At 38.7% G+C, this 12735-nt stretch overlaps 2 protein-coding genes across 4 annotated transcripts; both read left to right on the forward strand.

Moving 5' to 3' along the window:
• Positions 1–4504: 4504 nt before the first annotated feature.
• LOC127373397 (CD63 antigen-like) lies at positions 4505–8630 on the forward strand. 2 transcript variants are annotated; one of them, XM_051417829.1, is made up of 8 exons: positions 4614–4668; positions 5032–5123; positions 5647–5835; positions 6169–6243; positions 6327–6431; positions 7372–7509; positions 7606–7689; positions 8227–8630. In XM_051417829.1, the coding sequence occupies exons 2-8, from the start codon at positions 5094–5096 to the stop codon at positions 8290–8292; spliced, it is 687 nt and encodes a 228-aa protein (XP_051273789.1). In that variant the 5' UTR covers positions 4614–4668; positions 5032–5093; the 3' UTR covers positions 8293–8630. The 2 variants fall into 2 exon arrangements, with proteins under 2 accessions (XP_051273788.1, XP_051273789.1); XM_051417828.1 differs by lacking the exon at positions 5032–5123 and having other exon boundaries at positions 4505–4668.
• Positions 8631–9596: 966 nt separating this feature from the next.
• Positions 9597–12582, forward strand: pus3 (pseudouridylate synthase 3). Of its 2 annotated transcripts, none has more exons than XM_051418203.1 (7): positions 9597–9715; positions 10025–10430; positions 10513–10790; positions 10872–11055; positions 11300–11409; positions 11513–11685; positions 12125–12582. In XM_051418203.1, exons 2-7 carry the CDS (start codon positions 10029–10031, stop codon positions 12394–12396), a joined length of 1419 nt encoding a protein of 472 aa, XP_051274163.1. In that variant the 5' UTR covers positions 9597–9715; positions 10025–10028; the 3' UTR covers positions 12397–12582. The 2 variants fall into 2 exon arrangements, with proteins under 2 accessions (XP_051274163.1, XP_051274162.1); XM_051418202.1 differs by having other exon boundaries at positions 10028–10430.
• Positions 12583–12735: the final 153 nt, after the last annotated feature.

Below are 12735 nucleotides of genomic sequence, written 5' to 3' on the forward strand. Positions count from 1 at the left end.
GTTTCTCCGTGGATTTCCGGGGGAAGAGTTTCTTTGAATGAAAGTGGAGAAGTGATACCATGTGACCACAAACAGTAAATCTGTAAATTAATTCTATTGATATGGGTATAAGGAAGAGCACCTGGTTGGGTGTGTCTCCAAGGTGAGCTCTCATTTACCTGTGGCTGAATGGTTGTCTGGTTTTCTCCTATCCATATTCAAAGCCTGTGAATGTAGCTGATAGGCCATTCGGCTTTTCTTTTGTTCTATAACTGCTCTGAAAAACAATGTTCCCTCAAGGTTTGTAAAAGCCTTGCAGACTTGAATCTTATTTCACTCATTTGACATCCACTGCAGTGCTACGCAGAGGGCCTTCAGATTCTCAGATGACGAAATGCAGCATCACAGAAAAGTGTTTAAGAGCTTAGTTTACTGTTTCATTTAAAATATGTTAATAATCAAAGAGGAATAACTGGGGCTTGTGGATAATTGTTCAAAAAGAGGGGGAAATAGTCAAAGTCCAGGTCGCCTGCTTCCTCACAGTCAATTGGCAGCTTTACACTTAACCACAATACCTGGAGCGAACCCTGGCATGCACACAGAGTAACGCAGAAGAATGAGTGCCAACCGTGTTTGTGTCTGTTTGTGGCATAAAGACCACAGAGCGGAGGCACACCCAGTGGGATGGTCACACCAGCAGCCGCACACTGAACCAAAGGACATCTCTTTTCATCTCGTGTTTCATTCACTTGTTTTAGGTTTCTTCAAAATGCACATATACAAATGCATATTGAGGTTTCATATAAAATACAGTTTTCTTAAAAAAATTTGTACAGCACAGTTATCTATTAGGATAGCACACGTTTAGTTAACTCTCTTTGTCAATTTTGCTATATTTGTTTTTAGTTTTTGTTTTTGCATTAGTTCCTGGAGGTTGCTGTTGGAGTTGTCTGGCTGCCACATTTGCCTAAAATTTGGTGGTGATTGCCAATTGGACTACACCATGTTCTTTCTGCATCATGGGGAAGGACAGTTTTTTTTGGTTTGAGTTTTGTTATTATTTATGTGATAACTGCGTTTTAAAATTGTTCTTTCATTCAGTTGATGTTAGATATTATATAATATTAATGCTACACTGACATGTTTTGTGGTTATTGTAGTTTGTTTACGTGGTCATGTCTTTGTCTTTCCCCTTGTGTGTCTGAATGGTCTGATTAGCCCGATGTCTCAGTTTGTTAGGTTAGTTTGTGCTGTTCAGTGTCTTTTCTGTTTAGTTTGGTTATGTTGACCTCTTCTTTGGGCTTCTTGGTATTTTGGGGCTTTTTTTGGCTTTTGTAAATTAAAAAATGTCTCTCTGTTGTACCAGCTTGGTCTGTGACACGCAGACACACCTGCCTTCAATCAGTCCAATGAATTACAGGTATTGGCTCACTGCAAATGTGAAATCAATGTTCCTGTTGATTGTGAGATAAAAAAGTACATTCAACCTTTTATAGTGCATATTGATTAGGCAGTGTTCCATTTATGGTAATATATGGATCATTATTATTTAGATAGACCTTATACTGATACAGGACTGCACACAAAGGGCCTATATTCATATTTGAACAAATTATGGAAATATGGCTGGCTGACACCAACTTATTTGTGTGCAGCCAGCTTATAATACTCCCACAATAACATTATTAGCATAATATTTTTTCTAAAAGCAACCCTTAAACAAATTTGTTTCTGTGTTGTGGTTTTAAATGGACACATTTCACTCAGTAGTGGTCACAAGAATGTAAGGAAGCAGTTACACGGGTATGGTATGTGTAAGTAGTACCATATGGTGGGAGGCACATAATGTACTTAAGAGTACAAACACGTCGCCCCCCAGCACTAAAAGCAGGGTTGATTGATGGACCAGATATCAGCAAAGACTTAACTGTTTACTGATGGACAGACTCGCTCTACTCACATCTACGCCCTTCAATATTTAAAGAAAAGTCCCAAATGCTGTCTAATACGCACACAAGCACAAACATTTGCAGTTTTTTTTTCTCTCAGTGAAAACTGTTTAGAAAGCTGTGGTTCAAGAAGTAAATAAAGACCGATGTAAAGCAAAGAGCACTGGAGGAACAGTGAAGTTGAGAAGAAAGGGTTTGAAGTTTCAAGCCTTTTAGCCAAACTGTGTTACAGGTATATACAATTATATTACCAAGATTTGGATATATATATTATGAAAATATATTTTTCAATTACAGGTAACAGAGGAAGGTGGATAAATTAGTTTTTATAAGGCTCTAATCTCAAAAGCTAGTTGACTAACAAGGTTGGTTTACCTGTTTTGTAGTTCCATTTTTAGTGTGTTTTTCTTGTTTTTGTTTCCTTTATTTTTATTTTTGACCCCCATATCTTCTCTTTTTTTCTATGAAAGACATGCTCTCACAGCCCAAAAATGTATTTACAGGATTTTGGATTTGTATACTATAACACTGTTTATTCCTGGTTTTCTGTTCTTTCAGTTCACATTAATGAGTCGGATCTGATTAGTTTTGCAGTGTATAAGGATAATAAATAAGACAACATCAAAGCACATGACATCACCTTTGAAAAATGTGGACTAACTGTGTACAGGTCCTCTAAGCTTTGGCACATTCTTTAGAAAGAGCCATATAAGGTGAAAAGACACCACAGAACATGCTATAAGCTGTAGTGCATTCTGTGGTACTATATATGGACCCTTTCCACTATGTAAAAACATCATTATTGTACAAAGAGATTGGATTTTATATTCTGTTGAGGAAATGGCCCAACTCCACTTCGACTATTATGCTTATCGGACGGAAATTGTACAAGGTTTTTTTGAAGGAGACTTATGGAATTCAAAACAGGAAGAGCGAAAGAGTGGGAAGGACACTGTTCTCTCTCTACTCCAATTATGGCAATCATTTTACTTCCTTTTCCCATGAAGTCCTTCAAAGACACACAGGCTATCTTGTTCCCACCAAATCCTTTAAACACATGCCTATTCCATCACTCCATTAAAGGGGATTGATGGCGACACTAAATGTTGAAGATATTTGTTCATTTAAAAATAAGTGAAATGGGGCCCTCCTGTGGTTGCAGACCTCACATTACAGAAATAACCAAAAGACTGTCAACAAACATCAATTCCCATACAGCCGTTGGTCAAACCAAGACAATTATACATTTAAAATAACAAAATTAGTTTTTTTAAGACAGTGATGTAAACTCAACTGTAGTACTCCAAAAATATTCGTCTTTATCTCCTCAGCCTGAATTTATTCGCAGGCAAATAAGAACAAGTAGATAAGTCGGCATGGAGAGAGAGCCTGTGATGAACAGATAGAAAGACAAAACCACACACTCATGTCAACTATTCTCTCGCCGGACAGACAACCCTCTGTGTGTCCTTCTAATAATTACAGTTTTTGGGGATAAAACTTTGTGACTCAGCCAACAACTGAGTCGGTTTTGTCCTGATCGTTTCCCTCATATACATTCAAAGAGCCTGCTGTGATTCTGCTGTGTTAATGAGGGCAGTGTAGAGAACAGAATTTTTGATGCTATGTCTGAAATTAGAAAGCAGCATGGTCCTTCACAGCCTGATGCGCTCTGGCTCGAGCTCTAAGAAAGCAGCAAAAAACGGGGGGGAGAGAAGGGGATGGAGAAAGAAAAAGACGTGACTGGATAGAAAGAGATGTGAAGTACAGAGGACACTCTGGCAGTGTGTCACAAGCATCCCGGCCGCTCGCTCTACTGTGACGAAGATTATTGCGCTGCAGCCAGAGGCCTCGGTCCTGTTCCAGCACGTGGAGTCCGGTCAGTGCTCCATATGTTGGTGGAGAAGCTCTGGGGAAGAGCTTGGTCCTCGAAAGGATGGAAGGAGCCCCGAAGCAAGTTCCAGTAGTCAGACAGCTTTAAGTAAAGCTGTGACAGAAAGAAACTGCATTTCTGTATTTATTTAGGAAGAAGATTCATGTTCTCCTGTTATTTTTTGGTTTATCAAGGAGGCAAGATGACATACTGGCTACATATATAAATATGTTTGAGTAGTTTAATTGTGCAGTAAAGTGGGACAGAATAGTTAATAAGATTTGTATTTATATTTGTATATCTGAATTACTTAGACAAGGGAATAGAGAATATTCTGAATTGTAGGAGAATAAAAAGAAAAGCTTTTCGTGTAACAATACAACCAACTGTTTTATGTTATTGAGCATGTGTAAAAGGGCCTCTGCCATGAAGCAAAGCTTTGGCTTTTTCAGCAGACCATTTAAAAATCTCACAAACTGATGTTGGTGTGTATAAAAGTCAGATATATTATAGGCATTATAGTAAACAAGCTCATCCATTTGGCTGATAATATTCACAATACACATACAGTACTTTTTGCTCTTCATTGATGCTACTATTCAAATAGTCTAACAGGGACTTTATGTTTTCATGTGATATATCTGTTTAAGCTTTATCAGGCTACCTGTGCATTTTCATAAAGTCATGTGACACACTCACCACTGTATTACATTTAGTTGCTCAGCCTGCATCTCATCACACTCCGTCTGCTACTTTCTCTCTGTTTCAGTTATCTTTTAATACAGTACTAACTTGGATTGCCCGCATCAAGTGCTTACAATGTGCAGCTGCAAATGCATGTTCATTTTCTTCAATGCACTCTTCTTGGTAAGTTAATGAATGAATGAAAGTATTGGGAGCGATGATTGATAACAATGATAATTAAAAAGGTTAAATAAAGTGGGATTTTTGTGGGTCATGTTATTAGTAATGTTATTATTTTCAGATTTTCTACTAAACTGCTTCTACAGCATTGATTTTATATTGATATGAGTGAATTGTACATCAAATTAATAAATATGGAAAAAAATGTACTGTGACTGTAATCCTTCATTTGTCTAATTTTAAAAGATGTATGCGAGGAAATACAAAAGACGACACAGGAGAGTGGAAGTCATTTGTGGCATCATTTGAAAGAGAATTGGAGGATTAATTTGTTCTTCCAACCATATCAAACATTATTCATAATAGATGGTCTCAGGGGCCTCAGCAGAGGGAACTGCAACAAGTATGGAAGATAATCACTCCGGCTCATGGACGGATGTGCTGGCAGGGTGTCATGGGTGAGCACACAGGAGCCCAGCACGCTACTAGGCTTCTTCCATGTGCAAAACGAAAATTAATAATTGGGAAAGTCCTGATTACTAACTAGTGTAGATAAAAAATGTAACCCACCAGCACAGAACATATAAATCTTTTTTTATTGTTAATTTAGAGAAAACTTGTTTTAAACTTTGTTTAAAGGAAAAATTACTGGTTTATTTAGCAACACTGCCCAATTGGGAGGGTTTAAAGTCAACATTTTAAGCCAACAGTATGCGCAAAATTTTACAAGAAAATATGATGATGGACAGTTTAAAACTGAATTTCAGTGTTTATTCTCACTTTGGAAATTTTCAGAGATTAAAAAACTTCTCTTTCTTTGCTTCTGGCTTCCTCCTTACACTGATTTTAGTTCCATGTCACCGCAGGTTGGCGGTCGACTTGCATGAAATCACCAGCAGAACTGGGTTCATTGGGTTTAATATTGCAATATAAAGCATTAATGCATTTTTTCTCCAGTTTAAGTTTTTAAGTCTTTTTCAGGCATCTGGGGTTGCCCTAATCACCATCGGAGCACTGCAGTATACGACTTACTTACAGATGGGCACTTTTGCAGGGAGCGGCCTGTCTAAAATCGCTATAGTCCTCATTGCAGTCGGTGTCACCATAGCCCTCATCTCCCTCTTGGGCCATGCTGGGGCTTTCTTTGATAATTCTTCTATGGTGGCTTGTGTAAGTAACATAACGCTCCTTAATGAGTTTGAGATTGTTTCCTCATAGATTTTATTGAGAACATGCCTGTGGGTCAATCTTGTGAGGATGTTGGATGTCAATATTTCAGTTCTGGATTGTTGTGGTTGAACAGCTGGAAGTAGATTCAATTATTCTGTCTCTGTCCCAAATGTTTGGTCAGAGCCACCACAGAGGTTTCAACAGACGTATAATTTACAATTTTCCTCATTATAATTATACGATACGTTGGAAAATTGTTTTAAGGGTTCTTTTTAAAGGGATATGGGACGTGACTGACCTCTAACCCTGCTCTCTCTGTCTCTTTATGAATAGTTCATCTGTATCCTGATAGTGATCATCATATTGCAGATACTCACTGGGGCCGCCTTTTACATATTCCGCAGCAGGGTGAGACAGTTAAATCCTGCCCATAAGGACATTATTAAAGATCAACATCAAGCCATTAACAAATGCTCACATCATGTCTGCAGACTGCCCTCCTGCAGATGAACAGCGCTATCAACACCAAAGCACGATTGGTAATCTATGAATACAGCCCGGAGAACAGACACGCCATCAACAGAATTCAGGAAAAGGTGCCATGCAGAGATGCTTTGTGTTTGTGTTTGATGATGACTGGAGAGAATGTGTAATACATGATAGGGCAAATTAACAGCGTAAATTGTAAATAGCGTAAGCTGTGTTGTTTTCGCCTAGTGTGTTTGAATGTGTTTGCATACTTGAGTCCATAAACAAATTTTGGATTTCCGTAAATTGGGAATGACTGGAAATGACACACATACTTCATGGCACTCCTGCTTAAGTCTGCGCCTAACTTGTCCCAGTCAAAAACTCTGGATACACCCCTGTAACGCCCCTGTAAGAAGGTAAAACCTTTCTACAAGACAGAAGAAAGTAAGAATGCTGGTGTTGTCCTCAGGCACTTATTAAAGCCTTCAGTCCTTCTAAAGGTCTGGTGGCCTGTGGCACTTTTCCTGATTGGTAATCATAATATTACATACAGAGTAAAAAGAACAATTTACCCAGGTAAATAAACTGATTCGTTAAGTTATTCAAATTAAAATGAATGTCAATCATGACTGAAGAAGCAGTAAGGTACTGAACAATGTCTCCTTTGTTAAGACATTTTAAACACCAACTAAAATTATTTATTCATTTTATTATTGTACACAGATTGTTTCTATTTGACACTTCATTTCACTTAAATATCCACAAAAGAAACTGAACAGTCAGACTTAAAACAACATTTACATGCTCTTATACATTGAAACAGTCTTTGGTCGCTGTAGTTGTCAATACTGGCCACAAAGAGATGTTTTCCGTATAACATAAAAGATGAGGGGGAAAACATCCATAGTTCTCTGTTTGTGTGGGAATTTACCTAACAGGATTTCTTCACCACCAGTACAAACAGGAGGAATGATTATATTTTTTTTACGGTGCACCGTGAATAGACAGATCCACAAACACTAGAGGCAACATCAGTGCAATCTTCATGCTTATACCATGTTACAGTTTCGCTGCTGTGGTGCAGACAGCGGCACTGACTGGTCTAGGAGTGTGGGCTGGGAAAACCACGATGCTGTGCCAGATTCCTGCTGCGTGGTGAAGAGCGAGGGTTGTGGACAGAACCAGGAGAAAATACACACAAAGGTCTGCTGGGAGAATTCAGTTTAAAGTTTATAACCATTTCATCTCAATTCTGGGACCAAATGATACAGTTATGTTATGATGTGTGCTCTTCCTCAGGGTTGTGTTTGGGCTATCAAACTCTTTCTGTTGAAAAACCTGGTGTGGGTCGGGGCTGTCTGCATCGCTCTTGGAGTCACGGAGGTAAACTGTTGGTGGTTTTGATTTTCAAATTTAATATCATGTGAAATATGTGTCTTGCATATGAGAAAGTCATGTTAAAGGTGATAAATTATACTTTCCTGAGGGGATTTAAGATATTTGTTGAGTGTCATCCATCTTTCTCTGCCATTAGTTAGTTTAGCCAATTGATCATTGATCAGCAGGAAAAAAGATGAGCCCATAGTTAACCCATTTTCATCTGTTGTCCCTGACAGTCTGTTAAAAATAGAATCGCACGTATTTTCCCTGCAAGATTTAGTAATTTATTTAAATGAATTATTTATATGCACTTTTCCAACAATTTGCATAAGAGCATGTTCATGTAAGCAATGGTAAGGCAGACATTTGAAAAGTAAGAAGAGGATAGCATGAATGATAATAAAGCCTATCTCATCCTGTTTGCCTCAGGAAGTGAAATGCAGACTTAATTAGAATTTACAGAAAGAGAAATGAATCTTTTTGACCCGTCTCTGAGTTCATTTGCTGCCAGTAACTTATAACCTTTTTTACCTGTTACAGGTTTTCGGAGTGATAGTCGGGGTGTGCTTCTGTGTGAAAATAAAAAACTATGAAAACCTCCACTGATGTGTCATCGTGCCCTAGCACAGCCAACTTCCCACATCACTGACTGTTATTCTTTTGTTCAGATTTGATCTATTTTATTAGATTTTCCAGTTTATTCTTGCTAGACTGTGCTTTGATATGACCAAAACATAAAGTTTAAACATGTGGTTATCATTGATATGTTTGAAATCAACTGAAAGGTTCCTGATTGTTTCAATAAGTTATCTGACTAATTGAATTGATTCTGTTACAGTTTATGACATTGAAAACACCTGTTATTATAATCTTTAAATTTAAAACTTAAGTTCAAATTTCATGCATACTATGAATATTTTCAATAAATGTGTGCTACATTCTGATTTAGTGGTTGTGTGGTTCAATGTCCATATAATTTTTACTCCACCACATTTGTCTGACAGTTTTAATTACTAGTTACTTTACAGATTATTCATTTTCATACCCTTTCTGTCTGGTGAAAACTATGTATCTCTAAATATGATGATAGCTACTTCTTAAGATAAATAAACTATTTAAAAACCCTATTGGATTATTTGAAAACATTGACACAAAGCTGAAAACAGGCTGTTTTTCTGAGCTCATGAAAAATTGTCTTTTTTTAAACAGTGACAAAATATGATGATCTTATAGAACATGATGCATTTCTGCAGATTAGACTAACATCATATAAAATGTGCATAAAGTAGATGAAATCAGTGCAACCGTAAACAACTACAGCAGGACAATGCAGCATACACATTAATGCAGAAGTAATGTTAATCCAAAAACATCATATAAAATAAAACATTGACAGGCACCATTTATTGCAGAATGAGCACTTTTATTCTTTTTAAGTCGATTTTAAGTAAATGTTCTTAATAATACTTAAATACTTTTACTTAAGTGCAGTTTTGAATTCAGAACTTTTACTTGTAGTGGACTATTTTCACTAACTTAACTCATTCATGTTCACCAACCTACACAACCAACAAAGAGGACAGAATATCAAAAACTTGGGATGACGCACTTGCGTGTTGCTGTTTGGTTCCCAGTTTCTTTGACTTGTGTCCAAACTATCATCACATGCTGTGTATTTTCATTGGCAAAACAGCTCTTTTTTTATACATTTAATAATATAAATATAACTTAAATAACTTTTTAATTAAGTGTGAAGAGGCAATATTATCCAATATTTAGGAAAAGAATAGGCCTATTAGTGAAAATATGGCCTGTATTTTTATTCTTCTATGTAGCAATACCTTGAAATAGATCTAATAGGCTATTTAAGTCGTAAACTACATTTCCCAGAAACCCTCTAAAGGGGAAATGCGTCCGCTCTCTAAATATGTCCGACCGGTATCAGCACGAAAAGTAACGTGTGCGCCTCTGACCCAGAAAACTGACTGAAAACACAAGTTTTTGAGCAACAGTGAGACTAAAACTAAAGGTAAAGAAACAGTTTCATTGCGTTATTATAAACACACACACACCACCGGTCATCATATCCTTCTGCTATGTAACAAATATAACAGACTGTGTAGCATGTAGCCGGTCAACAAGCTAGTCTAAATATTGTGTTAATGTCCATGTTTGAACTGTGTAAAAGTACAAATTATACTGCTTAACTTGGTTTTACCATGTAAAGTATATAAAGAATGATCAAGCAGGTAGCTGAGAGGTATTAGCTACCAGAGGTATTAATTATCTGGAGACATATTCCTCTTTAAATGGTCTCTCTTCTCACTCTTTTATGAAGCAGCATGTCAGAGGTGTTCATCCAGCGAATAAAGGAGCTGGAGGCAGAGCTGGAGGAGCTCAGGTCCCAGCGGAAAGAGAGGACTGAAGCTGGAGAAGACGGTGGGCTGATGTCCAATCCATCTCCTAATGAGAACTGCAGAGCTGATGGCGGCGGCAAAAAGGGCAAGAAAGCAAGCAAACAGCGTCCTTTCGACTTCTCGGCCCACCCTCGGCGCCATGTGGCCCTGCGGCTGGCCTACCTGGGGTGGTCCTACCAGGGGTTCGCAGTTCAGGAGAACACAGACAACACTGTGGAAGCCAGACTCTTCGAGGCGTTGCTGAAGACGCGGCTGATTCAGGACAGACAGAGCTCCAACTACCACCGGTGTGGTCGCACTGATAAAGGAGTCAGTGCGTTCTCCCAAGTGAGTTCGCTGAGACTCACTCCAAAACAAAAACAATACAGGGCCCTTGTAAATCTCTCCTAAATTTGTCTCTCCTCCACAGGTCATAACCATCGATTTGCGCTCCACACAGTTTTGTGGCGGACTGGGCGTCACACTCCCTGAAAACGTTGATGTTAGGAGCAAGAATAAAGCTTCTGGCTCTGAGCTTCCATATGTGAAGATGCTGAACAGAGTCCTGCCCCAGGACATTCGGATCTTGGATTGGGCACCAGCGGCCGAGGGCTTCAGTGCACGCTTTGACTGTCAGTCCCGCACGTACCGCTACTACTTCCCTCGAGGATCCTTGGACGTGGCATTGATGGCAGAAGCTGCGAAAAGGTGGGTGAAGACGCAGAAGGGATAAACACTGATGTCAGCCGTTGGAAGTTCTGATTTGAGGACTTCTTTTACACCCAACAGGTACGAGGGCACGCACGACTTTCGCAATCTGTGCAAAATGGATGTGGGCAACGGAGTCCTGCAGTTTGAGAGGACCATCTTGTCAGCGTCAGTCAAGCCTGTGCAACCTCAGCATGTCTCCAGCACAGACCAATATGAGCTCTTCATGTTTGAGATCAAAGGGTTAGCCTTCCTTTACCACCAGGTACACAGGTTTTAACGTTTTTACAGCTAGAATTATATAAATTTCAAGTCATTGTATCCATATAAATGTTCAAATAATAATAGAATTTCTGTTTTTTAGTGCAAACTTTCAATAACACCAAGACTGGTTCTGACTTTTGCCATTTAGATTTTTTAAAAATCTCTTGTGGAGTTAATATCTTTAATAATTTGATTTCTTTGATTAATGACATTTGCAGTGAACTTCCTGTTGTTTTATGCTGCAGGTACGATGCATGATGGCGCTGCTTCTCCTAATTGGGCAGAAACTGGAAGCCCCAGAGATAATTAATCAGCTAATGGATGTGCAGAGTAACCCCAGGAAACCTCAATACAGGTGAATTAACTGCGGTTAAAGAGGCATTTTTTTTGTGAGTTTATTCGTTAAACTACAATTGTCCGTATAAGTCTAACTTAAATATTTCCCGTCTGGTCTCTAGCATGGCAGTAGACTACCCTCTGGTACTGTACGACTGTCACTTTGAAGGTTTGAGCTGGCAACAGGAAAATGAAGAGGTGAACCACGTCCTGTCTGCGCTACAGCAACACTGGACCCAGAGTGCAGTCAAGACCCATGTCCTCCATGGGATGATCCGGGGTTTGGAGGCCATAGGTGAGATGTTCATTGAGATCAACAGACTTAAGTTTCATCTTAAACCTGTTTACAATAATAAGGGATTTTTAAATGGACCTCTGCAGGGCCCAATAGCCACGTAACAGACGGATCGCTGGGGGGACTACTTTATATTTTTGAATGGCGTTCTTGCTTTTAGGTTGTAGAAAGTGCTCTTTATAAATAATGTTATTTTGATTGAAGGGTTTATATATAAAATGTTGTGCACTTTTGGAGCTCACATTACATCCCCAGTCTGACCAGAACTATCCTGAATGAACTCACTTTCCTTATACTGTTGCAGTGTGAATGAAGGGTCTTAGGATCGATATATAGACTCTGAGACAAGAGGAGAATTTTGAGGAGAGCTGCTAACCAGTACCTTTATAGGCTAACAACAAAAGGTAGAACGAATTATTTCACTTCTCTCCATCCACAGGGGGAGTGTCGTCCAACCACTGCTGGCTGGTAGAAGGCAGCAGGCAGAGAAACTACCGGCCCCTGCTGGAGCGTCCATGCTGCGAGAGCCTGGAGTCCAGGATAAACCATTTTGTCAAAAGAGGCAGGCTGGAGCGGGAGGAAGGGGACAACGGAGGGGAAACGGTGCACAGAGGGAAAAAGTCCAAACATTCCCACAGTTCCCCCAGTCTGCCCGGTTCTACAGAGATACCGCCTTCAAAACAAAGTTCAGATCAGAAAGCAGAAGGTTAATATTTTCTCACGGAGGAATGGACTTGCCAAACGTTTATTTTGTAGTCATTTTTGTTCTTGTAAAACATTGTATTTACATTTTTATTTCAGGAAACAAAACAATGGATGTATGTCTTTTATTTCATACATTTTTACTCATGCAAATTTTTGTTTTTGCTTTGAATTAAATACACGTTGGAAACACTGGCTGTCGCTGTAGTCAAAGTTAGAATATAAAGTACTGCTCTGACCTTTTGAAGTACTTGTACTTTACTTGAGTATTTCCATTTTTTATACTTCTACTCCATTACATTTGACAGCTTTACTTTGCATATTTATATTATTAATACAAAACATACA

The sequence above is a fragment of the Dicentrarchus labrax genome, unplaced genomic scaffold, assembly GCF_905237075.1.
Source record: "Dicentrarchus labrax unplaced genomic scaffold, dlabrax2021, whole genome shotgun sequence".
Classification (NCBI taxonomy): domain Eukaryota; kingdom Metazoa; phylum Chordata; class Actinopteri; family Moronidae; genus Dicentrarchus; species Dicentrarchus labrax.

Excerpts from the sequence above, each read along its gene's own strand:
- LOC127373397 (XM_051417828.1), top strand. The coding sequence starts at position 4,621 with ATGTGCAGCTGCAAATGCATGTTCATTTTCTTCAATGCACTCTTCTTG. Across the intron at positions 6,432-7,371 it reads TCAACAGAATTCAGGAAAAG|TTTCGCTGCTGTGGTGCAGA; the intron begins GTGCCATGCAGA and ends ACCATGTTACAG. Across the intron at positions 7,510-7,605 it reads AGGAGAAAATACACACAAAG|GGTTGTGTTTGGGCTATCAA; the intron begins GTCTGCTGGGAG and ends GCTCTTCCTCAG.
- pus3 (XM_051418203.1), top strand. The coding sequence starts at position 10,029 with ATGTCAGAGGTGTTCATCCAGCGAATAAAGGAGCTGGAGGCAGAGCTG. Across the intron at positions 11,410-11,512 it reads CCCAGGAAACCTCAATACAG|CATGGCAGTAGACTACCCTC; the intron begins GTGAATTAACTG and ends TCTGGTCTCTAG. Across the intron at positions 11,686-12,124 it reads CCGGGGTTTGGAGGCCATAG|GGGGAGTGTCGTCCAACCAC; the intron begins GTGAGATGTTCA and ends CTCCATCCACAG.